The sequence below is a fragment of the Eulemur rufifrons genome, chromosome 7, assembly GCF_041146395.1.
Source record: "Eulemur rufifrons isolate Redbay chromosome 7, OSU_ERuf_1, whole genome shotgun sequence".
Lineage (NCBI taxonomy): Eukaryota > Metazoa > Chordata > Mammalia > Primates > Lemuridae > Eulemur > Eulemur rufifrons.
Genome location: NC_090989.1, coordinates 79,213,738 through 79,239,744, shown reverse-complemented (window position 1 = coordinate 79,239,744; position 26,007 = coordinate 79,213,738). Strand labels below are relative to the sequence as shown.

Below are 26,007 nucleotides of genomic sequence, written 5' to 3'. Positions count from 1 at the left end.
CCTTAGATGATCCCCCAGGATTCAGGCAGATTTCCTTCAATGTACTCAGAAACATTTATTATAAACAGTTGCCTTACAGCTAAGACAAGCCCCCCTCAACACCCTAGGGAAGTGAATGCAATGCTAATTAATAAGCACCTGAAGATAATAAGAAAGAACCGGCTTAGAGTTGGGGGGATTAAGGAATAAATACTTGTTATCTTCAGTCAAGTATCTAATTAAAGAAAGAAGGGAGAAAAAAGACTGCCAAGAGGAATAAGACAGAATGGGACTGACCTCTCATGGGACATATAATAGAGCTGTGGGTGATTTTGCTTCTATTATTAACTCCAAAGCTTCCTGCACAGAGAAGAGAACTATGGTGTGAAAAGCCACCTGCTGATATAAGTCCTTACCAAGAAGTGAGGAGAACACTCAAAAAACAAGAGAACAAACCTATACTACACACTTTTATTTCTTCATCCAAAATGCTACGAAATCCATTCACTAACAAGAATATAAGAACAGGCCGGGCACAGTGGCTCACCCCAGTAATCCTAGCACTCTGGGAGGACAAGGCAGGAGGATTGCTTGAGCTCAGGAGTTCGAGACCAGCCTGAGCAAGAGCAAGACCCCATTTGTACTAAGAATAGAAAACTTAGCAAAACATAGTGGCACACGCCTGTGGTTCCACCTACTCAGGAGGCTGAGGCAGGAGGATCATTTCAGGCCAGGAGTTTAAGGTTACAGTGAGCTATGATGATGCTACTGCGCTTTAGTCCCAGGCAACAGAGCCAGACTCTGTCTCAAAAAAAAAACAAAAACAGAATATAGGAACAAACACTGGGGAGAACTGAGGATCAAATGCTTTCTTCCATGACTGGGTATTGTGGGTTCAGCAAAATAAAGCTCTGATTATCATTGCACTGTTTCTTTTCACACAACCCTGACTCCTGACCTAGCAGCCAGGCTGGGGTGGGGAGGACGTGGCGATGGTGGCACATTCTTGAGGACCAGCTGTCTTGACCAAATAAAATTCACTTAGTTAACTGCAAACAAGTAGAATATAAATAAATCCTGAAAAGCTATTCTTCATTTTTCTTAAGAGGAAAACCCAGTTTGTGTTTTCTGAACCTCTAAGATGATATTCATCCCTTGAACATCTGAGCTTTAAGCCTTCACGTCACCAAAGTTGCTTTTGTATTGCTCTCACTGGCCAGGACACATGAGCAGGAGCCCAGGAACTAATCTACACAGTGGCATCATCAAGGAATTCCAGCCCACATGACACTCTTTTTTTTTTTTTTTTAAAGCATTAACCACTTTCAAATCTTTCTCTCTCTCCACTCCCCAAATATACTCCCTCCTCTTATATCACCTATTTGCATTATTATGAAGGCACAAGGAACACAGCCAAAGTATGATCAACCAACCACTTGCAAGAAAAGAAACTGATACTTAATTAACTGCACTTCTCAACATGATCTAGTTTTAGGACTATTCCAAGTCACTGCATTCCCTGCATCATGATTGGCAACCACGGAGCGAGAAAAAGTAAGTATCAAAAAGAACTTAGCTCGAGACCAGCCTGACCAAGAGTGAGACCCCATCTCTACCAAAAAAGGAAAAATTAGCCAGGTGGGTGGTGTGTGCCTGTAGTTCCAGTTACTCAGGAAGCCAAGGCAGGAGGATCACTTGAACCCAGGAATTTGAGATTGCCGTAAGCTGTGATGACACCACCACACTCTACCCAGGGCAACCGAGTAAGACTCTGTCTCAAAAGAAAAAAAAGGACTTAGGATGTCAACCAATCAAAGTGACAGTGGCAAAGATGCAAAGATCAAGGGGAGAAAACCCTGAGAGTCACCCAACAGTACCGTTCTTCTAGTTTAAATCACTTCCAGGCCCAGTGGGTTATGACACATGTCCCTGTCAGGCCCAGAAGGAAGAGGCTAGCTAGCGATAAAGGGTAACACTGAAATCCTGGGAGCCCAGAGCCCGTCGTCCACAAGACGTAAAAATTCACATTAATTTAAAAAGGTGACTAGTCTCATTCCTTAATTCAGTCTCCTCCACTGCCCCTTTCTTACCAACTTGCCAAAAGGCTAACAGTAAGCCAAAGCCACGTGTAGCTGGCCTGTGTGGCCCTCGGGACAGAGGCAGCTGGTTGTGCCAGGACGGCTCCCGACATGGGAGAGGGGAAAGGAGCCACTTACCTTAAATCTGTCAACAGCAACCGACGCCTCTGAGAGGGACTTTACTGAGAACGGTGTTACTTTCAAAGCAAAAGTCATGGAATTGAAGACAGTCACCACTGTGAAAGCCTGAAAACAGGAAAGAGAAGAATCTGAGCCTGATTAGGCTGTGCACCTAAAATAACAAGACATCAGCAATTTCCTTGCAGGCGCTAGAACGGCTACAGCCTGACTGTCCAATGTCACTACAAGTCAGTTACATTTTTTAAAAAATAGGGTTTTTATGAGACCTTCAATTAAAATTCTCAGTAAATCTGAAACACAGGATGATCCGTATTTTCATAATTAAACCCAAACTTAGGTCGTCTAAACCAACCCACACACTATTTGTGCATAAGGGCTGGCTCTCTGCTCTCCCACTTCTGAGCTCAATCACATGTATTAAAAAACACCTTCTAATTCTTGGGGGAACCTCCAATCTATGGTACCTCTAAAATGTTCCCCAACCCTGAGGGCTCCCTGACCTGTGCTGCTGTCAGATCGAAGCCCAGGGTCATGTGAACAGAGAACGTCACCACGCTGGCGATCACCACCACGATGGGAGCCACACCAACAGTGATGCTCTGAAAGTACCCGGCTTTTTCCAATATCCGACGCTCCTCCTCTCGGATTTCTATGAACAAAAGCAAGCCAATTTCAAAGCAAGTTAAAAGAAACCTTGGGATATTGCTCCTCCAACACCAAATACGACTCTGTCGGTCTTCCGCCACATATAAATTTTAAAATGACCCTTTAACACCTATGATGCAAACACTGGGTCAGTATGACTATCAGTTCTACCATTAAAGCTGGTACATAAGCCTGAGGTTTGAAATGGAGCAAGTCACAGGAATGAATCTAACAGAAAGCTGTCACTACATGTGAATAAAATGACCATCTTCTGCCCTTTTCTGATTCTTCTTATAAGTTTGTTAGGTTTAGAAGGAATGAAGACATTGTTTCTACAACTGGCCGTTTGTTTTCTTACCTAGTTGTTTATTTTTTGCCCAAGGCACTATAGGAAAGACTACACAATGGCAGTGGAGAATTAAAAAGGGACTGAGATTTCCCAGAGAGTCTGCTGTATGTTGGCAATGGGATAGACTCTTCCACACCAAAAAGCTCTAGGGATTATTGGAAGAAGATGGGTGAAATACAATTTCTACAGGCAGAACGATTTTACTTAAGTATCTGCAAAACCAACACTCTTAGTAACAGAGCAATGAGGGAGTACTAAAGACCACGGAGGAAGTAGAACAATAAAATAGTGAAGCATTTTTAAATATAAAAGTAATTCTTCTGAGAGGCTATGCACTTACCTTAAAGGTATTACCATTGCGTTGGGAACTATCTTCAGAGCTAATTTGTAAGTCTCATAAAAACACTAAACTCATTGCTCTTTCCAAATTAACACACACAGGTACAGATACCAATCAGAGATGAAGGATCGGTGGCATCTCAGAAATGAGATCATAAAACTATAGAATCTCAGAGCCAGAAAGGACCCCGAACAGCCATCCTGCCATCAACATGCTGGCAAACATCCATTCGGAATCCATTTGTTCCACTCCAGTGGAAATAAACTCATTGCTTAACAAGGCAGCCCAATCCACTGCTGGTCACCTCTGTGTGGTCACCTCCTCTAGATGCTTCTTAGCTTAATAGCCTTCATAAATAACACTGCACATAACGTTCCCAAAGGTTGAGTCAGTGAAACTAAAACAGGCACCTTGATCTGAACACTGTATTTCTATTCCTCCTAGAACTGCATTAACTGTTTAACAGCACTATATTCAGTCAGCTCTCTGTAAGGTTATGGTCTACTAACAGCCCATATCTTTTTTATTTAAATAAAGATGAAATGTACCTATATATTTAAACTCTCACATGCCTTTAAATATCTCCTTCTTCAATTTTATCTGCCTTAAGGCCCATCATTCCAACTTCTGTTGAGATCTTTCTGAATGCCCAGTCTGTGCTGATTATTCCTCCTAGCTTTGTGACACTTACATATTGCACATGCTTATGCCTGCATTAAATTTACAGATCAGGATGGGGCCAGGCACTGAGAACCGTGTGACCCAACATCAATCAATCATTTAAAAAAACAAAAATAAAAAATAAAACAAACAAAAAAGCTCCTCCTAAGTGGCAGATAGGACGAGAGTCCAGCCATCCTGACTCCCAGATCACCACTCAGGCCATATAATCAACCGCCTCTGGTACCTTTGCAACCACAGAGTAAAGGGGCAAAAGTGGAGTTCTCAGCAGTAACATGATACTGTCTTCTGTGACAGCCTCATGGCCAGGCCAGGAAATCATGGGCAGGACGAGAATATACCCAGGGGCTCTGAAACTGAATTATTCCTAACTAGCTGTGTTATCCTGGGAAAATCACAATTTTCCCAGGTCTCAATTTCCTCATAGGTGACATGAGGTTACAGGTACAAATCTCTAAGATGCCTCTAAACACAAAGACTGTATATTATGACCCTATGACATCAGGTGACCTAGTATCTAATGTGCTCAAGAAGCAAAGCTCTGTGAGTAATCAGACCCAAAGAATCCAAAGTCCTTCTACCATACGCACATACGAGATCTTTAAACTCACTTTGGACACTTTGAGAAAATGCTTTCACCCAGGCATACATTTTAATAAATTTAATGTAGGTAAGAACTTCATTCATCTTCTGGACACGGTCATCTGTGGCAGCCACACATTTTCTCCTAAAATATGCAGTGAGCCGTGATGCAAACATCTGAAAAGAAAAGCGATGCCACACCAAATCAAAGCTCATTCCAACTTGAGAACTGCCTAATCTGCTTAAGGTCATTCTCAATAAAATGAGCATATAATTCTTTTTGGACAGGCCAGATTTCATGTAGTTGTACTGTGACCTACTGACTGATAATATTAATTCTCTTCTCTTTCCAAGGCAGTGAAGACAAATATTTGTTCTCACAGTGACCACAGATACGGAGTGCTACCAAAGGAGAAGCAGGAGAGCCACACCAGAACCAACTCGAGAGGGCATAACTCAAACGCCCCTGTGTTACATGGGGGCAGGAGGGTTCACCTGCTGGTCTTCTCCTTCACTCAGACTCTCTCTTTTTCTTTTAATAGTTTTTTTGGTTTTTGTTTTTTAAAAACTCGGCCTTGCTATGCTGCCCAGGCTAGTCTTGTACTCCCCGGCTCAAGCTATCCTCTCGCCTTAGCCTCCCAAGCATCTGGGACTACATCTGGGACCATGGTATGCCACCATGCCTGGCGAGACTATTTCTTTTTAAATGTCATTAGGAGCCACTGCCTTTATGCAAATGACACTTTACTTCCTCTCAAGTCACATTTCTGCCCACATAGACTAAGCTCCAGCTCCAGATTTTTCCAAACCAGGTAACTGCTTTGAGGAAATTTCCAATCAGAGATGTGATACCCCAGTGATGCCTACTGTAACCCACTGGAAGTAACTCATCTCCTAAGGAGAAACTACCAAGACACAGCTAGGAGATTTACTCACCATTGATGGATAAAAGAGGATAAAAACAGCAGATCCCAGGAAGCCTGTTGGTCCCAGGATAATTACATTATAAATCATGCCTAAGATGGCAACAACGGGTCCTCCAGCCAACAAGCTGCCAACAGCAGCTGCCTCAAACATCCTGTGTCCATCGTTGGAGCAAATGTTGATGAGCTACAAGATACAAAGAGCAGTGAGGGGGCCCTGCAAGGACACAGGTCACTTGTCTCAGGAGGAAGATAAAGGACAAAGCAGGGCCCCAGAGGAAAGGTAGCAGCTCATGCTGGGAAGTTGGTCTTTGCCGTGAAGCAGACATCCCTCACTCACCTCACCCAGGGACTTTTCTTTAATGTTCTTTAACTTAAGGATCTTCTTAAATGCCATAGTTAGGATGGCCCCCCGCAAGCGGACACCAGTTCGGTAATTCAATGCCCAAGTGAGTGCCAGTGACCAAGACCGCACAATTTCTGTCAGGAGGAGGCCCAGGACTAACAGCAAGCTGTACTGCAGGTTAGACTCTGTTGCCTGGGTGTACTCCAAGAGGTGTTTCACCATGAAGGCCTACAGGGAGAAACATACACCACTGTCAACACCCCCACAGCACCCACACACAAGGCCATAGTTTTATGTTAAGTTAGAAAGAGTAGGCAGCTCCACTGTACAGTGACCAGTGTGCAAGCAAAGGAAAATCTTCTTGGAGGACCAAATATCACTACAATCTGTCTGATGTAATTTATTCAGGACATTTTGCAGGAGGTAAGTCTAATTAGAGACTTTCTTCTTAAGGACAGTATCAAAACCATTACTCTTTCTAATGTAACATAAACCTGTCCATGAGCTGAAATTAATTCTAAACACGTGGTCATTCAAAAGTATATCTTTGACCTTATTCCAGTAACTCCACACATGGATACATTTCTTTAAAAGAAATTAAGACCTTTTTTTGGATCGTTTCAAACGTGCTTATTTGATAAAAAGGAACAGTGTACCTACAGTTGTACTGGGGAAGAGTGAGAAGTGCATTTGCAAAACATTCCTGAAAATAAACATCAGCAGTTTAATAGTACAGAAGAGAGCAAACAAAGCAGACTATCAAAAATCCAGAGACCCTCCCATGGGCCCTCCCCACTCCCGACTCCCTCCCAAAAACAAAAACATGTTACCTCAGGTAGCATATGTCTAACACCACCTGCAGAGAGGGAAGGCAGCCAGCCCCCAAGAACCACCGAGTGCCACCTCCAGCTCTGAGGTCCTGCAACGCCGGAGCACACACTCACACAAGGCACATTCAGCAACAGTATTAAATACCAGAAGTGGGAAGTAATGTACTTTTATTGAAAATGAAAAAAATATAAAAGTACCATCTTCAAAGAGCATCTCACAAACACTGTACAACAGGAGCATTGCAGTAACATACAATGGGAACATACAGAGTCGAGTTATACAGGGCTAGCCATCTAACAGGTCATCTGGCCTCTGACCGTTGTTTTATCTACACACAGTGGAAATACAGAATAGAACCAGCATCTGTTTCCAGAGTCCGAAGTAGTACACCAGGCTGACAGCACTCAATCAGTTAGGGCTCCTGAGGTGGCAAGGATTCTGCAAGGGAGTAGATTCTCTAGGATTAAAGACCTTGCTGCTAAGGAAAGAGAATTAAAAAACAAAACAAAACTAAAAACTCCCCCAAAGAGGTACTCTGCTCAAAATTGCCGGTGCTATTGGTGCACTAAGCTGGGAGGAAGTACCTCGGCTCAGGACAGAATACAGAATTCTAGGCCTCGAGGAAAAACTGGTGGCACCCTTCTGAGTCTTTTCAAGTCCTTGTAGCTAAAATTGATCTTGACAAAAATAAAACAAAACAAACCACAATAAAAGGCGGCCAAATAAATCCCCCACCCTAAAGGAAGAAAAAAAAATGATCTCGAAACCCATCCACCCATCTATCCTGGTTCCTCATAGCGGAGGTTACTGCCGCCGTAAGCCAGAGCTGAATGACAGACAATGGAGGCCAGACACGATCGTCCTGGGGTAACTAATGCCGAATCCCAGAACCCAGACTCTCTCTGGGTTAATTTGTATTTCTCGTTTTTCCTGAGAGTAAATTAATACCAGATGACCACTAGGTCCTAGGAGAGACCCCCACCAATCAGATTTACGTCAAGTCCCAGTAAATAACCTGATCAAATGGGAGATTTCAGATTCCAAGAACTACTGTATTCCACCTTTCCCCTTCCTCAGATTTTTAGGTTTATATCCATTGCTTGGGTCACCACTGTGTACAGCTGGTTGTTGGTTTACTAGCAAGAAGATTGGCTTCTTTTCCAGTATGCAATCCAAAATGTGGAACTGAGTCACAGGGTCAAAGCCCCTTTTCCTCACGTGAAGCAACTCAGTAAGATGGCGGTGCAGTGAAGCATGTTCCCACACACCTCGGCACTGATGGAGCAGTCTCCAAAGGAAGGCTGAAGGGACAGCAGGTTGTTGTTTTGGGCTCCTTCCTTCCCATACCTTTAGAGTGCCATTTTTCAGCACCGGTAATAGCATTAGCACCTCCCAGAGGGGAGGAGCAGGGAAGGTAAAAGACATAATGACTGTTTACACTATGCAAAACTTTCAAAGGGGGAAAAAGAGGAAACAGCAGATTAAAGAATTTCCAACACATAGGGTTTTTAAAAAACAATGACATTTCAAACCATTTTGTATGGGATAAAAGAAAAAAAGGTTTTCATGAAAAATCCAACCAAAATTTAGTTTTTAAAAAGTTTACAAATTTATCATTTAAATCTAAACAAATTGGAAGAAAACGCAAGACTGTCAGCATAGCTGTCTGGCTGTGGAAAGCATTCCCAGTGAATAAACTTTACCTTACCTGAACTCTTGGCGAGAGATTCTGCCCAGCTTGACTCTCTCATTCTGACCGCAGAATACAGCCATCCTGAAAATTCTAAAGAACAGCTTCTGTCACTGGTTCCACTACAGAGAGACTCCCCCCAAATCCAGATCCTGACAGCACCAAGCAAGCTGCAGCTGGAGAGGGGTTGGAAGGGTGGGAAACTTACCTCTCTAGAGGCTTTACACTGTCCTTTCCCCAAAAGGCCCTGGAGCAGAGCTAGCATTCACCAAGAGATAGCACTGCAGGAGGTAGCCTTCTCTTGCAGATCTACAGGGCGGATGCTAATTCTTTGCAAACAGATCATAGGTCAGGCCTGGTCTTTTAAAACTGTCTTAATCCAGGAAGGCCCCAAAAGCATCTCTGTAAATTTAGCAATTTGGCTACTCGATAGATTCTGGTACTCCAATAACATTATCGTGACCCTTGGGCACCCTGCACACAGCACTGGTCCACTGGCATCACCAAAACCCTGGATCACCTTGATGCATAAATGGCCAGCAGTCACAAAAAACCGAAACACAACAACTTTGATTGTGTTTCATTCATTGTGTGTGTGGCTACCAAGGTTCAGTGAGACCTGAGGGCGGACAAAAAATAATGATGCTACATTGGGGAGTCCATTCTTACGTAGGTTTCTATAAGAATAGATTAAACTAGTTTGACAGTCATGCCAGGTTACAAATTTTGCAAAAATCTAAAATGGATGTTTCTCAAAAGGATTTAAGTCCACAGACAAGAGGTTTGCTCATTGCTAGTACTAATCTCAAAACCAGCCTGGTTCTTCAATTTCCAATTAAAAGAAATGCATTAGAACTGGAGCTCCAAAAAAAGAAGTTTGCATTGTTTACACTTTTAAATCTTTTTATCAATAAGAGGGATGGATGAATCCATTGCTTTCTCAGTTGTTCTAGGATGGAATCTCATGAAATAGCGCTGGCCCTGAGGTGTTCTTCCCCAAAAGGGCAGAGAGAAGAAAAAGCATGTTACTGTTTTCCTGTTAAAGGAAGGCTCTCAGCTTTCCCTGGCATCTAGAAGAGTTTATTAGAAATTAGTATCCCAGTGCACCGTACCATAAATGGGAATTAAGGAATATGCAGATGCTCAAGGGAGTGACTGGAAAGCCACCACCAAGCTGAACATGCACAGGTAACTTTTTTTCCCCAAAAAAATTAAAATCCCAATAATCCACGGAATTTTTTTTTTTTTTTTTTTTTAGGGGAGCCAATGAGGTTGTTGCACTGGCCAACTAGAAGTAAAAAGCCCATTATCACCTTATTAAGAAAGCCTGCATATGGTGCTACCCAGATAAAAGAATTCTATGAAGGATCAGAGCAGCCACCAACCCTGTAGTGAAACAATGACAGAAGCTCTTCTTGGGGGAAGCTGGCTCTATGAAAATGTTTGCCAATTTGGTCAATAATATAACATAACATTTCAATTACATGGTCCTTCTTACTTAAAACTTATGTAAAAGTATGTTAGTTGGTCAATTAATACAAAAACTCAATACCAGAAAAGTAGTGTTCTCTGCTTCATAAAAGAGATCAACACTTTAACAAGAGGCATCAAACATTTAAGGAAAACAAAAACAAAACTGCAAATTAGTTTTACCTAATCACCATGCATCGTGATTGCATACTTACCCAAACCATGAACCTCCAGCTTACCCACACACGGAAAACGCACAGTATAAGCAGTACTACTGCTCCGATGCCTCAAGGCAAATATGTAGAGAATAGATTTAATCAAAGTCTCAAGTGTAAGGCAGCACAGCAGGTGTAAGGAACAGGTGCCCAGAAAACAGCGTGAATGTCACAGGCTCTCTCACCTACTCTGCTTCAGTACAGTCTAGGAAACACCACAGCTGCCACCCCAATGCTTGCCACATAGTTCACACTATAAACCAGACTTAAAGTGGACTCCAGGTCAGACTCTTAAAAACCTCGACAGTCCTCTCGTTTCCTCAGGACTCAATTGCCACAGACTCGCCAAACACGTGACACCTCTGCCTCCAGGCACTCAGCATGTCATCGGCGCTGGCTCACCAGCCATGCCACGCAACGTTCTCTCACCCACTCACAGCACCGCAAGACACATTTGCCTGGACCAAAACTGTCTTTTCATGTGGACACACAACCAAGAAGCACAGTCCTGTGCAGAACTGGAATCAGTTCAGTTTCTCCCCCGACCCAGGAAAGCAAGCCAGTTCTGTTTCTTCTCTGGCAACACTGTCCCCTCATCCTCCCAGCGGCTGACAAGCCACCGTTTTGCTCCAAAATCCATCGACCCCTTTCAACAGACCTGGAGGCATCTCTAAGGCTACCTAGCCCAAAGCTGAGCACAACCCCTGCAACAGAACAAAAGCGTTAGAGCTGGCCTCGGCCGGGCCCCTGGAGACTGTCAGAAAGGATGGTTAGACTTACTGGTCCGCTGAAGCCAGCCAGCTGCGTGATCATCAGGCACACGATGGACAGGACGAGCCTGGTGCGGCAGAAGATCCACACAACCCTTCGCAGGGAAGCAGCGTCTGGCCCCACTTCATTCAGCTCTTCTTGCCACAGTCTCTCTAGTCTTAACAAGGGCACATGTCCTCGTTACACTCTCCCCAGGGGAAAAGGCACACCTAGCTTCCCTCCTGCCATCGCTCTTTGTCTCCAGGCTTTGTCACCACTCACACAAGTCTCTCCTTTAAAATTGTGTACATAGTCTTCACCTTCAGGAAGAAAATACCCTTCCGGGGTAGCTAAAGATTTACCCTGTACAGGGAGCCTCTCAGGATACAGAAAATGATGCGAGCGAAAGCCTTTCCTTCCACCCAGAAAAGTCACCCCTGAATGAAATGTGTAAGAACTCCCTTTCTCAAGGGTCCCCAACCCTTTCTGAAGGTTCCTGTGGTAAAATGTAAAGTTGTAAACTAAGTTTTAATCATGACAATCAGCTACCACAAAAATGTACTCTGTCACAAGGCAGCAACAGAATCTCCCTGCAGACTCAGGAAGAGAAGCGGGGCTGAGAGAGAGAGAGAAAGCCCGTGGTTAAAACAGGATCAAAGGTGAAATAGGAGTAAAGCAAAAGAGCAAAGAGAAAGAGTCATCCCCAGGCCGCCCTCCCTCCACAGGACAGCGCAGCTCTTCAGAGGACACAGAGCTGCGGACTTCACACTCCTAGCTCAGGCCCCACCCACCCAGCACTGGGAGACCAGGGTGGACCAGAGACGCCTACCTTCTGCAGTTCACATCGGAGGACTCGTGCTTGGACAAAGACCACACGTCCTCCATTAAGAGCTCCCCCTTCTTGTGGGCCATGCGGGCCAGAGGAGAAAGCCATGAAAAAGTCATGCAGGAGAAGAGCCCAGCATTGTCCACTGGGTGCTGGTGTCTAAGGAGAGAAAAATCGAAATCACAAAACTGGCAACACACACTGAGAGACCAGACAGTATTTAAAATACACTGAGCAGGCTGGGAGCGGTGGCTCACACCTGTAATCCTAGCATTCTGAGAGGCCGAGGCAGGAGGATTGATCAAGGTCAGGAGTTCGAGACCAGCCTGAGCAAGAGCAAGACCTCCGTCTCTACTAAAAATAGAAAGAAATTATATGGACTAAAAATATACATATAGAAAAAATTAGCTGGGCATGGTGGCGCATGCCTGTAGTCCCAGCTACTCAGGAGGCTGAGGCAAGAGGATCGCTTGAGTCCAAGAGTTTGAGGTTGCTGTGAGCTAGGCTGACACCACGGTACTCTAGCTCGGGGAACAGAGCCAGACTCTGTCTCAAAAAAAAATAAATAAATAAAATAAAATACACTGAGCAGGCCAACATGGTGGGTCATGCCTATAATTCCAGCGCTTTGGGACGCCAAGGTGGGAGGATCACTTGAGGCCAGGAGTTTGAGACCAGCCTGAGAAACATAGCAAGATCCCGTCTCTATAAAAAATAGAAAAATTAGCCAGGTGTGGTGGTGTGTGCCTGTAGTCCCAGCTACTCAGGAGGCCGAGGCAAGAGGATTGCTTGAGCCCAGGAATTTGAGGCTGCAGTGAGCTATGATGACGCCACTGCACTCTAGCCCAGGCAACAGAGTGAGACTCTGTCTCAAAAACAAAAAACAGAAAACACTGTGTAGCAAACAGAGGTCTCCCCAGCTGGTCTAATCTTAGCCTGAATTTTCAAAAATGCTTTTGATGCTTCCCTGACGAGTCATTAACCGGCGGGGCCTCTTACTTGGAAGTGGTCCGGATGGGCTTCAGAGTACTCAAGCCATGATGGTACTTTCCCTTGGGATGTTCCTCATCCAGAATTCTGAGCTGAGAATGCATAGAGACATCCAGAGAAAGGCCCTCCGCTCGGGCTGCTGTTTCCAAGGCATCTTGGCATTCCAACTGTTCCAACAGACAGGGAAGGAGGCAAGGGCACAGTTAATGGACAGGTGAGAGGCAAATCTAAGTGATGGCAGATGAAGCAAACCAGCTTCATCTTCACTGAGAAATCCCAAGAGATAGGAGGTTCAACACTAACTTTGTATGATATGAACCCACTAAAGAACATTCAGCTAGATATTTAAAATTTTTTAACAGACTTTCCTTTTTTGAACAACTTTAGGCTTACATAAAAACCGAAGAGAGCACAGAGCATTCCCATATACCTCCTCACCTCCCCATCTGCTCCCTAACCATTTTTCCTATTAACATCTTCCATGAGTGTGATACATTGGTTACAATTCACGTGCCAATGCTTTAAGTAAAGTCCTCAGGTTACATTAGGGTTCACTCTTTGAGTTATACATTTTAAAATTTATATTTTTATCACCAAATATTTTATCTTCTGTTTCTCAAGATGAGAAACAAGTTAATTACTGAGAGTCAATTACTTCACTACTAATTGCAAATTCTATTGCTCATTTTCTGTGACAAAAATTTCACAATCAGCCCCAATTAAACAGCTCTGTCACGCAGTAAGAGCCTCCTATATCTCTCTCTTATCGGCAACAGGGAGAACAGAACATGGGTTCTCAGCCTGGCTGTGTAGCTAAAGAGCTCCAATCTGTCTTTCCTGCAGCACGAAGCAGAGGACCTTATGAGTTGACATATAATTACATATTATTTACTATAAAGCTTATAAATTAGATTAACAAAAGTGCATGTAATTCAAGGTCTGACTGTGGCAGAAGAGGGTGGGCCAAGAATCTGAACACATCTATCCCATTTACTGTAAAAGTGCTCAAAAAATAACTCTAAAGATAACTCAAAGTTTATGCTTTCCTGTTGCAGAAGGGGAAGCCTCAATTTCCTTATCTTTCTTTTCCCTCTGAGCAGTGAAACTCACATCATCACAAATATTTCCAGCAATTATTGCGAAATACTCACAAAGAATAGATCTGCAAATCGAGAAAAAGTTAGATGGTACAGCATCAACACACCACATCTTACACAAAGCAGAGTCTATTTTCATACACCACCTCTTTCCCACAAAGAACAGAGGCCACTCAAATAATAGCAGAACTGAAAGGGTGGCATTTGTGCACAGGCGTCACCTGGATACATAAGCAGATCAAATACCATAGCTTCAGTTCATAGCACAGTTGCATATTTTCGGATAAGATAACTGCTTGGTATCAGGGAAGTTTACAGCCCTGGAATGTACACTTGTTTGTGAAAAGCAAGATAGACCAGGTTTCAAGAGAATAAGCACACAATGTGACAAATGAGTCAACAAGAAGAAAAGGATTCACTCTTTATGTATAAGGTGAACACTTAATTTAGTGGTTAGAGACTACTGCCCTTAGTAATGAATTGAGGACTGCTGAGATTTAAGGACACAACAAAGGTTTTTTCTTCTTACCTTTAAGCTGCATGTAATCACAAAGAGAAGAAAAAAAAACTATTGGGTTGAGAGAGAAGAAAGATACACTAAAAATATAAGCACACATACTGTAAGTGAGTAGAAACTTGGAATCTGTACAAAGTAGGTACAGAATGTTACAAGGACTTTATTTGGATATCCTTATTTGGATATCCAAAGCTTCAGAAGATGGTAAAAGATTAAAATACCACCTCAGGTACACACTGGGCATCTGCCAAAATGGATCATGTACCGGGCCATAAAGCAAACTGCGGTTAAGTCTCAAAAGAATGACATCATACAGTGTATGGGCTCTGATCACTTTGGAATTTAGTCAGAATTCAGTAACAAGAAAATCACCAAATATTGAGAAGTTATACAATACAATTCTAAATAACTTAAGTTAAAAAACACATCAAATGGAAACTAGAAAATATTTTGAGCTAAACAAACTGCAATACATCAAAATTTCTGAGATGCAAGTAAAGCAGAGCATAGAGTGAAATTTTGATTGCTTTAAAAGCATATATAAAGTAAAGAAGACAGGAAAATCAATGCTTTAAGTTAGGGGTTGACAAACGTTCTCCGTAAAGGGCCAGACTGTAAATATTTTAGGCTTTGGGGGCCAAGAAACAAAATCGAGGATATTACGTAGGTACTTCTATTACAAGAGAAAACAAATTTCCACAAAAAGGTTATTGACAAAATTCAAATTGTAATGGAGTACAATTTTTTATAATACAGGTCTATTCACAAGAAGAATGTAATTCTTTTGTGGAGGAATAATATTTCACTTAACTGGAGTTTAAAACAGTTTTTCCTTTCATCAAAATCGATTGCAAATCTTCATCTGTTAATGCTGATTTGTAATGAGATTTTACAATTTCATCTCTGAAAATGTCTTCGCAAAGATAGGTACTGCCAAATACTGAAATCAATCCATGAGCATATGATTTTAATTGAGCACATTTATCTCTTAGAAGGCATTATAGAATTCTATTAGATTTTTCTCTTGACATTTGCCTTTATCATGTCATTACATTGCTGATTAATCATTTCCAATTTAAAATAGTGTGGAAGCTACTAAATGACACAGTTAAACGGATTTTTTTTTTATTGTGGTAAAATATATATAACATAAAATTTGCTGGCTGGGCACAATGGCCCATGGCTGTAATCCTAGCACTTTGGGAGGCCAAGGGCAGGAGTTCGAGACTAGTCTGAGCAACATAGCAAGACTCCTCCTGTCTCTACAAAATATAAAAACATTAGCCGGATGTGGTGGCATATACTGTAGTCCCAGCTACTCGGAGGCTCAGGCAGGAGGATTGCTTGAGCCCAGGAGTTTCAGGCTGCAGTGAACTATGATCATGCCACTGCACTCTAGCCTGGACAACAGAGTGAGACACTGTTCTCAAAAAAAAAAAAATTGCCATATCAACCATTATTAACTGAACAATTCAAGGGCATTAATTATATTCACAATGTTGTACAACCATTGACACTATCTATTTCCAAAACAAATGAATCTTAAAATATGGAAATTTCCTTTGTACTTCACTGAAGTCTAAAAAACACTACTGGAATCATAATTTGAGCTTGGAAAATCTATTCACTACACATTTGTACTGAAATGGAGATCTCACTTCTCATTTTAACTTTTGACAGCATAAGAAGTATATAAAGCAGCCTGACATTATTTATGATTCAAATATTATTTATCATCAAAATTTACCATGGTACCATTTTAAATTCTCACTAGCAATATACAAGAGATACAGTTTCTCCACATCCTCACCAGCACTTGGTACTGGCATTATTTTTTATTTTGGCCATTCTAATAAACATAGTATGGTATCTCATTGTGGCTTTCATTTGCACTACCCTAATGGTAAATAATGTTTAACAGCTGTGCCTAATTGCCACATACACATCCTTGTGAAATGTCTGTTCAAGTCTTTTGCCCATTTTCTAAGTGGATTATTTTCTCACTGTTGAGTTTAGAAAGCTTTTTATACATTCTGGATTCAAGTCCTTTGTCAGACATGTGATTTGCAAATACTTTCTCCCATTTTATGGCATATTTTTATCCCCTTAATAGGGCCATTCAAAAGCAAAGTTTGTAATCTTGATAAAGTCTAATTGACTGATTTTTTTCTTTTATAGATTGTGCTTTTAGTATCATGTCTAAGAACTCTTTTCTAATCCTGGTTCATGAAGATTTTCTCCTAAAGGTTTTATAGTTTTACATTTTACATTTAGATCTACAATTCATTTTGAGTTAATCTTTGTATAAAGTTTAGGCAAAGATTCCTTTTCTTTTTGCCATACATGCCCAATTGTTCTAACACCATTTGTTAAAAAGACCATTTCTCCTTCAAATTATTTTGCACCTATGTCAAAAAGGTGGCCGTACTTGTGTGAGTCTATTTCTGGACTCTATTCCATTGATCTATTTGTCTTTCCCTGCACTAATACCACTAACTTGATTACTATAGCTATAAAAGAAGGCTTAAAATAGGTACTGTGATACCTCCAAATTTATTCTTCCTTTTTAAAATTGTTTTAGCTGTTCTGATTCTTTTGCCTTTCCTGGTGAATTAAGTTCAAGTGTTAGAAGAGTTTTATAAACATCTTTCGATGTTTTAGAAGCATCAGAAAAGGAAAACTTGGTATGCCATCCATTAATACACTTACATGAGAATGGCCCGTTAGCACTAAGAGGAAACTAGAATATTCACATTTTCTTTCAGTCATTCTTTCAACAAATAACTTACCAAGTACCTCCTATGTACAAGACCATTCCAGATGGTGGGAACAAAAATACGCCAATTCCTATGCATATAACACACTATTTCATTTTCTTCATCTCTAAAATGCCTAGTGACAGTTTTCACCAAAACCTATTAACAGAAAAGTAAATAGACTTAATTTTAAAAACCTCTGATTGCATGAGTTTTGTTCCTTTGACTGTATATAATAATGTCATGTTCCACCACCTCCTGGGTAATAGGTTACTTCCTGTACTGGAAAATACCAAATTCAAAGGCTCTTTAAAAAGATTCAAATGAGAGTTGGCAGACAAGACTTCACTCCCCCAGGTTTACTGTGAGTACTGTAGCAGCATTCTCCAATGCCTGTAACTCGGCAGGGACTGAGGGCTCCTGTACTGCCTTTGACTTTAGAACAAGGCTCTCAGTAAAATTTTATCCTGACAATGACAAATCCTCATAAAAGTGGTTGAAATAGCAGGGCAAAGGCAATATATGTAACTCAGTTACATATATTTAACCTATATTAACATATATTTAGGGATACATAACATTTGTACCCCTGTAATATTCTGAAATTTAAAAAAATATTTTAAAAAAGTGGTTGAAATAGCACTAATCCTCAAAATTTTCATGTACTGATAAAACATGGAGTAGGAATTCTCACAGTAAGTGTATAGAGAAGTCTACACTGTTGATTTGAGAGAATCAAAACTTGCCACTGCAAGCAACACACTTTCCAAGTCACATCTGATTTCCGCTATTCTTTCCTAAACATTTTCCCAAACTGTCAAAGTTGTCATATCTTTACTTACTGCCCATGTCAGGAAAATGAAATATCAGATGGAAATACGAGGACCTTGATGCAGGATCCTCTCTTTAGAAGGAAACATAGTCCCACTTCATATTTGCACCCAGCTCCTTCAGGGAGAGTTCTCGCAAAACAATAAGCAACAGATATTTAGCTGCTGGCAACAACTCTCACGTTAACATTAAAAAAAAAAAAAAAAAAAAAACCCGCAAAGAGAAAAGAATTTTCTTACTCCAACAAAACTATTTTCTCTCATGGCCTTAATGTACTAATATCTCCACAGGTAGAATGTTCCCATAGTTGGAGGCCATAGTGAAGTACAGTGATTTCAAACGTGGATTCTAGAAGACAGAGGTTTGAATGCTGACTCTGCCAACCTTTAGCATGTTACCAGATGACTAAGTTTCAGTTTACTCATTTCACAATGGTGCATGCCACATAAAGAGGAATTAACAGGATAATGAAAAGTGTTTAAGCAAAGTATTGAGTACAAAATAAAACATTTAATACGTATTAACTATATTACCCAAATTTATCTATCCAAAAAACCTTAGGGTGTATCTCAACTATTTCCTCTTTCCTTTAGCTTCCCCTGACACTCTGAAGGTCAGGGAATTTATTTCCTTCCTCCTACATCTTCCCCACAACCTATACCGCTGCAGTGGGCCACTTCCGGTAAGACCTCCTAGAGGGAAAGCTGTCTAACTCTTGTTTGCCTCCCTGGCCCCTAGCACAGCCTAGAGCTCAGCAACTATTACTCAAATGTCAACTAAAATACCTTCCTGTTGCCTCATGGTCTGCATTAACATCATTTAATGCTGCATGATATACCACTAAAGAGAGCTTAACCATTCCACTTCTGTTTAGATTCTCTATATGTCTGGCTTTTTATTAACAGTATAATAAACAATTATATAATAGTTTTTCTCTTTCTGGATTATTTAGGATAAACTCTATCAGTGGGATTACAAGATTAAAGAGTGTAGCTCCAATCAGACATCTAGCCAGTTTGCCCCAATTAACTTTATTGCAAAAGAGAACTGCTATTAGCTCTAGCACTTTCATTCTATGTTGTTGACCAGAGGCTGCCTTTTTCTCACCTACGCTGGGCCATTAGCAAGAAATAAAGGAAGCTAGGGCAATCTTCCTTGTCTATAGCCAAATCTCATTACTATGAAGTATTTGTAAAGGCAAACTGTTTACTTGAAGGCAACAAGAAAATCTGTATATATTAATTCATAACAAACCAACATAGCATTTATTATGTAATAAATAATAATAGTAAATGCTATGTTGGTTTGTTATGAATTAATATGACACTGTTTTAAATGCTTTATAGCAATTGACTCATTTATCCTTGTAACAACCCTGTGAGGTAGGTACTATTATCCTCATTTTACAGCTGAGGAAGCTGAGGCACATAGATGTTAAGTTGTAGAAGGGATCTGAACCAGACTCAAGTTGAGGCCCTTACTCAGTATGTTATGTGCCTTTCAAAGAAAAAAACAAGTAGATAAATCACAACTGTACAAGATGATCTCAGATGTACCTTCATAAACAGCTCTCCCCTCTTCCCCAGCATGAGTACCAGATTAAAATAAACTCTCTGACTCTCCTAACTAACCTCATTATAAGCAAATGGTAGTTTCTAAAGTCAGTCACAATTACATGATCAGAACAATACAATGTAAATAAAAAGTAAACTATTTTACTTAATTGCAAAAATGCACATCCATAATTGTTTTCAAACCGAAGATGAGCAGAGGCTGGAGTGATAAGGAAAACTCCCATCTATTGCTTGGCCGCGGCCGCCTGAGACCCCCACCCCTCACGGAGGACTCACATTAGCATGTCACTAACCTAACACCTGGTACATTAACATATCACTGACCTAACATTTGGCACATCAGCATAACACTAATCCTATTGCCTGGTGCAGACACTAAACAATACCTGGCGGGCATTGTCACCTGAGCCCCTCCTCCCCCCTTGGATCACCCCAACTTAATAAATGTGGGAAGAATTGGGTAGCCGGGGCTCAGAATTTGGTGGCGAGACCCCTCTGCGCCCACCGGCGAATAAACGTTGATTCTCCAACTCTCCGTGTGCCACTCAGTTTGTCCTCGGGACTACTCGCCGTAACACTTGCCGTAACAGGAGGACACATACATTACAGACTTATATTTAAACAAAAAAAAATGCATTTTTATACTAACTTGCCAGTAACTACACAGATGTTTCACATTTGTAACTATATGCTTGGATGTCTAACTTCTCTTCCTCTCTAGGCTTCCTTAAAAAGCTTACATGGCTGAGGCATGCCAGGAAAAAAAAAGTGTGTCTGTTAAAGGTAAAAATAAATATGTAACCTACCACAGTTAACAGTTAAAGTGAGTTCTCAACATTCTAAGGTTGAATGGATTGAAAACGAAAATGAACCAAGAGAAAAGACTTAATATATTCAAACAATAAGGGCTTACTGTATGGAAGCATAAATAATATAACAAGATAGGGAATCATGAGTTAATGAATCTTGTTGGGACAAATAAATACCAGATTGTAGATGAATTAATTGAGATCCAGGTTTCATATCAGACATTAATCCATCTGGAATTAATCCCCCAAAGGTTACATAAAAATGATGAAATAAATAGAAGAAAATTAAATAGCATATTTAGCCCAGCTATGGAAAGAAGATAGACTTCTTTATCCCCTCAAAAGTCAGAAACTCATCAAAAGAAAGAAAGATGGGTTTTACATATAAAAAGGAAACTTTTTGCATAATGAATTAGCATTAAAGAAAAGGGATAAAGCTAAAGAAGTGACCAGGTAACTAATAAAATACATTTCAAATACTGGGTTTTACTGGAAAGTATATAATTTTTTAATCCATTCATTCAACAAGTACTTATTATTATTATATTTAGAAACAGGGTCTCACTATGTTGCCCAGGCTGCGGTGCAGTGGCTATTCACAGGAGTAATCATAGCATACTGCAGCCTTGAACTCCTGGCCTCAAGCAATCCTCCCACTTCAGCCTCCCAAGGAGCTGGGACTACAGGTGCATTTCACTGCCTTATTGAGGGCTTACTGTGTTCTAAGCATTGTACTAGGTGCTAGGGACACAAGGGAGAACAAACAGACCCAATATCACCAATTAATAAATATAAATTATTTAGCCTGACACAGTGGCTCAATGCCTGTAATCCTAGAACTTTGGGAGGCCGAGGAGGAAAGATCACTTGAGGCCGGGAGTTTGATACCACCCTGAGCAACATAGCGAGATCCCTTCTCTACAAAATATAGACAAATTAGCTAGGCACAGAGGTGTATATGCCTGTAGTCCCAGCTAGTCAGGAGGCTGAGGTAGGAGGATCACTTGAGCCCAGGAGTTCGAGTCTGCAGTGAGCTATGATCACACCACTACACCCCAGCCTCGGCGACAGAGCAAGACCCTGTCTCAAAAAAAAAAAAAAAAAAATAGAAATTATTCCCAGATCTCAGATGTCCAAAGAAAACCCAAAAAAAGCAACATAAATAAATTTTAAGATACAACTATATAGACCTTAATGAAAGCAGAGATAAAATTCCATATGGGAAGGAGGGAAATGTAGACATATACTACCTGAACACTCAAGTGATTTCTAATATGCTACCAACAGGCACTCAGGAGAGCAAACTGCTAATATGTAACACTTGACATATTCTGAGTCTCCATAATTTTACTGTATGAAGAAAAATCTTCCAAAGAAAAAAAATTATTTAAACCCAGGAGTTTACAGATAACTAAATGCCTAATACAAGATTAATGACTAAACTACAGTAGATCAACACTCTAGCTTAGCACCGTCCAATAAAAATATAACGTAAACCACATAATGTAATTTAAATTTTTCTAGTAGCCACATTTAAAAAGCAAAAGGTGAAATTAATTTTAATAATGTATTTTAAGCCAACGTAGAAAGTATTATCTTTCTCACATATAATCAATATAAAAAATTATTGAGATATTTTACACATGAGGGCTTTTTTTATACTAAGTCTTTAAAATCCGGTGTGTATTTTAAACTTACAGCACATTTCAATTTGAACTGGCCACATTTCAAATGCTCAACAGCCACACGTGGCTGGTGGCTACTGTACTAGACAGTACAGCCCAGTAGTTATCAAGTGAGTGTTCTTTCGCTTGCCCAGAGGACATGTGGCAATACTTGGAGACATTTTTGGTTGTTACCACTGGAGGGGTGCTGCTAGTTCTAGTGCGCAGAGGCCAGGGCTGCTGCTGAACATCCCACAATGCACAGGACAGTCCCCACAACAAAGAAGTATCTGGCCCAAAATGTCAATAGTACAACAGTGGCGCTAAATAGCTCACCATAGTTAGTACTGGATATAATCTGATCCAGGGGAATGTATTTTATGAGGCCATTTGTTTTTTATGTTATGATGCTTTCAATCCTTTCTAGAAGTAACTTTCTAAAGCTTCTCCCGAGATAAGATGAGGCACCCGTTTCTCTCTATTTCTTTAAAGGAACATGACAGACCGAAAGGCTCTCCATGGCCAGACAGCCCTGTCATACAGAAAGGCATCTGCAGCAGATGATTCATTGCAAAGGGGAAAATACTGCTTGATTCAGGAGTTGAGAAAAAAGTTAAACAAGGAACTTCTACTGCCACTGATACCTTCCCTGTGACCCCGGGTTGAGAGGAGCTGAGCGTTCTTTGTCCTGCCAGGGTGATGGTGATGGGGCAGGAGTGGGGACACTGGGAGCTAAAAAGGGACAATGAAATTCAGACTCCGCCAAGGTTCAGACAAAGGCCAGGGAAACACACACTCAAATACGTGTACATCTAGTGAGGGAAACAAGAACAACTGATCCATAAGCACAGAGAGCTGCCGCCCTCCTCGGTGGCACTAACCCCATCCTCACGGCTGTGATAATGAGTGCACCTATCACACCACACACCCCGCGCATCTGGCTGTCCCGTCTCTTTTTAACAGGCTGCCAGGGTGGAATGTTTGCTGACAGGGCAACCGCAGGCTTTCCCCCTGCATCGAGGCCCCTGGGACAAGATACCAGGGACCAGAAATCATCCCCCGGGATAAACTGTCCGATCTCCTCCTGACGCAGGACAACAGCAGGGTAGCCTTTCTAAGCCTCAGCTCGGAGGATTCATCCAAGCTGTTCCTTAACGCAGAGGTTGCAGGCATCAACTGGGAACACACAGGTGCCTCTCAGCTTCCAAGGGGATTAAAGGCTGCAGCACTCCTGTCTGGAACACCGCTCAAAGTATCACTGTATCCAGGGCACAATCAGAATCAACAGGGCTCAGATCCCACAATACAGTCTTCCTCTCCTCTCCCTAATTCATAAGATCTTAAGACAAACACAGAACAGGCAACCTCTTCTTCTAAATCCCTCCGGCCCAAGAAAATCTTTCTGCAGATGTCCCAGTCCCACAGCTGTCTTTGTGACAAACATCCAGAAAGACAAGCTTTTAAGGGGAATTGCTGTACCATCAGATACAATTCTCAAGACTCAGAATATTAAAAACTAAGTGAAAAAGAAGAAATTAAATGTGCTTTTAAATTTAAAAAGAAATTAAAAAGCTGACATCCTCCCAAGATCAGCTGACTTCAGGCTTTCCTACCCTCTCCATCCCCAACAAGTTAAAGAAACCTACCAAGCACATTTCCTCTCCCAATCCTTACCACATCCCCTCCCCAGTGGGCTGTTGACATGACACTGAACTTTTTTTTTTTTTTTTTTGGAGACTGAGTCTTGCTCTGCTCTGTCACCCAGGCTAGAGTGCAGTGGTGTCATCATAGCTCACTGCAACCTCAAACTCCTGGGCTCAAGTGATCCTCCTGCCTCAGCCTCCCGTGTAGCTGGGACTAAAGGCGTGAGCCACCATGCCCAGCTAATTTTTCTATTTTTTGTAGAGATGGGGTCTCACTCTTGCTCAGGCTGGTCTCGAACTTCTGAGCTTAGGCAATTCTCCCACCCCGGACTCCCAGAGTGCTAGGATTACAGGCATGAGCCACAATACCTGGCCTAACCCTGACCATCTTAAGCTCTTCTCTTAAGAACTTGCAAATGGCAGCCAAGAGGGTCAGCAAAATTCTAGAACCCAACCTACATGAGGAAGAAGCAGAATATAGAAGAAAGAGCCTACTATTCAAAGTCAGGGAACCTGCTAACTTCAGCCCTACCACTCAGCAGCTATGCTACACTGGGAAAATGAATTAACTTGTACATCAGCTCACTCTTCTGAAGCTGTTGTGTTACTCTCAGGCCAGTGATCAGCTAGTAATACAATTCAGAAGGGTAAATATACAAAGCCAATAGATATAACTTACCACCACCACCATGGTAAAACAGGTATTTTTCTACAGTTCCTAATCTAGCATTACCCCATTATCAGCAGGAATTTGAGGGTTTTCAGTTCTTTCATAAGATAAATCGCAAGGAATTCATTCAAAGTTCCTATTGTGTTGTGGGACTAAGATTTACTGTGTTAATACCATGATAAGGTTTCAAAGGATTAAACTGAAAATGGATCACAGGGGAAAAAAGGACTTGTAGGAAATATTTGGAACCCAATCACTGAGGGGATAGAACAGACCACATTCCATAAGATCTAAAGCAGAAGTTCCCAGCACTGGCTACACATTGGAATCACCAGGGGAATGTTAAAATAATACCAATGCCTGGGTTCCACCCTAGAGACTGATTTAACCGGGCTGGGATAGGGCTCCGGTATGTGTATTTTTTTTTTTTTTCAGTGTTCTTCAAGTGGTTTTAATATGCAGCCTGGCCTGAAAATCATCAATTTAGACAGTGTAACTTGCAAATGTTGGTCTTTTGCATTTGACAAAATCCCTTCAACAAGATTTTCAGGCTTTAGCTTAAAGAAAAAGCCAAAATATAATTTTCAAATAAAACTTCCTTCAGTGCCTACTCCAACGTGTGTTGAATGCTCAGTACATGGCACGAGGGGTTCCACCATGTGACCACTGAATGGCCGAGCAGGCCGGAACTGCTGGCCATGGTGAGGAGCAAGCACGACCATTAAGAGTTGGGCAGCGGCCAGGCGCGGTGGCTCACACCTGTAATCCTAGCACTCTGGGAGGCCGAGGCGGGCGGATCGTTTGAGCTCAGGAGTTCGAGACCAGCCTGAGCAAGAGTGAGACCCCATCTCTACTAAAAATAGAAAGAAATTATCTGGCCAACTAAAAATATATAGAAAAAATTAGCCGGGCATGGTGGCACATGCCTGCAGTCCCAGCTACTTGTGAGGCTGAGGCAGTAGGATTGCTTGAGCCCAGGACTTTGAGGTTGCTGTGAGCTAGGCTGACGCCACGGCACTCTAGCCCAGGCAGAGCAAAGACTCTGTCTCAAAAAAAAAAAAAAAAAAAAAAAAAAGAGTTGGGCAGCGTGGCTATTTTCCAGCGTGAGACACAACATTTAAGAAAACTAAGTGAAGGCTCAATGCCATACCTACATAATACCAACTAAAAGTAAACAGAAGGTTGTAAAGTTCATGGGTTTCTTAAACAGTCAAACAACTATAGCCATTTATCATTGACTTCTAAAAGCCTGAGTGTGCCTATTTCTGTGACATATGGTAGACATCATAACACTCAAATCCTTCTTGGCAAGATTCGCTTTCAAAGCTCCAGGGTCAGGTACGAGTGTCAGCACTGTTGGCATCTGCTGGCTGTTCCTTGCTCCTTTCCTAGTCCAACACAGTGATACAGAGAACAGGCAGAGAACCACTGTGCTTCAAACAAGAGCCAAGTGCTCTGTTCTGCGTCATCCAACTCCAGAAGTAACATCACTGGGAGAAGCCCTAGCCCAGCCTGCCAAGTGCACTTCTCTCTCGTAGGCCTTACCTACAGGGAGGTAAGGCTAATCGGGAACCGGGCAGGACAGCCTTTAAGGGTCAATCCATCTTTTA

The 26,007-nt window shown here is 41.6% G+C and overlaps 1 protein-coding gene across 3 annotated transcripts in view; it reads right to left on the bottom strand.

Annotated features, from left to right (window-relative positions):
• Positions 1–26,007, bottom strand: part of ABCC5 (ATP binding cassette subfamily C member 5) — an 81,823-nt gene that overhangs the window by 44,221 nt on the left and 11,595 nt on the right. For 2 of the 3 annotated variants that reach the window (XM_069475267.1, XM_069475268.1), the window contains exons 3-10: positions 12,846–13,003; positions 11,850–12,005; positions 11,051–11,198; positions 6,059–6,292; positions 5,732–5,905; positions 4,825–4,972; positions 2,699–2,847; positions 2,196–2,303 (exon numbers count right to left, since the gene is read on the bottom strand). In XM_069475267.1, coding sequence (XP_069331368.1) covers positions 2,196–2,303; positions 2,699–2,847; positions 4,825–4,972; positions 5,732–5,905; positions 6,059–6,292; positions 11,051–11,198; positions 11,850–12,005; positions 12,846–13,003 — 1,275 coding nt within the window. Of the gene's footprint in view, positions 1–2,195; positions 2,304–2,698; positions 2,848–4,824; positions 4,973–5,731; positions 5,906–6,058; positions 6,293–6,691; positions 8,197–8,603; positions 8,679–11,050; positions 11,199–11,849; positions 12,006–12,845; positions 13,004–26,007 lie in introns of those variants that run through there. The other variant, XM_069475269.1, reaches the window with a different exon arrangement.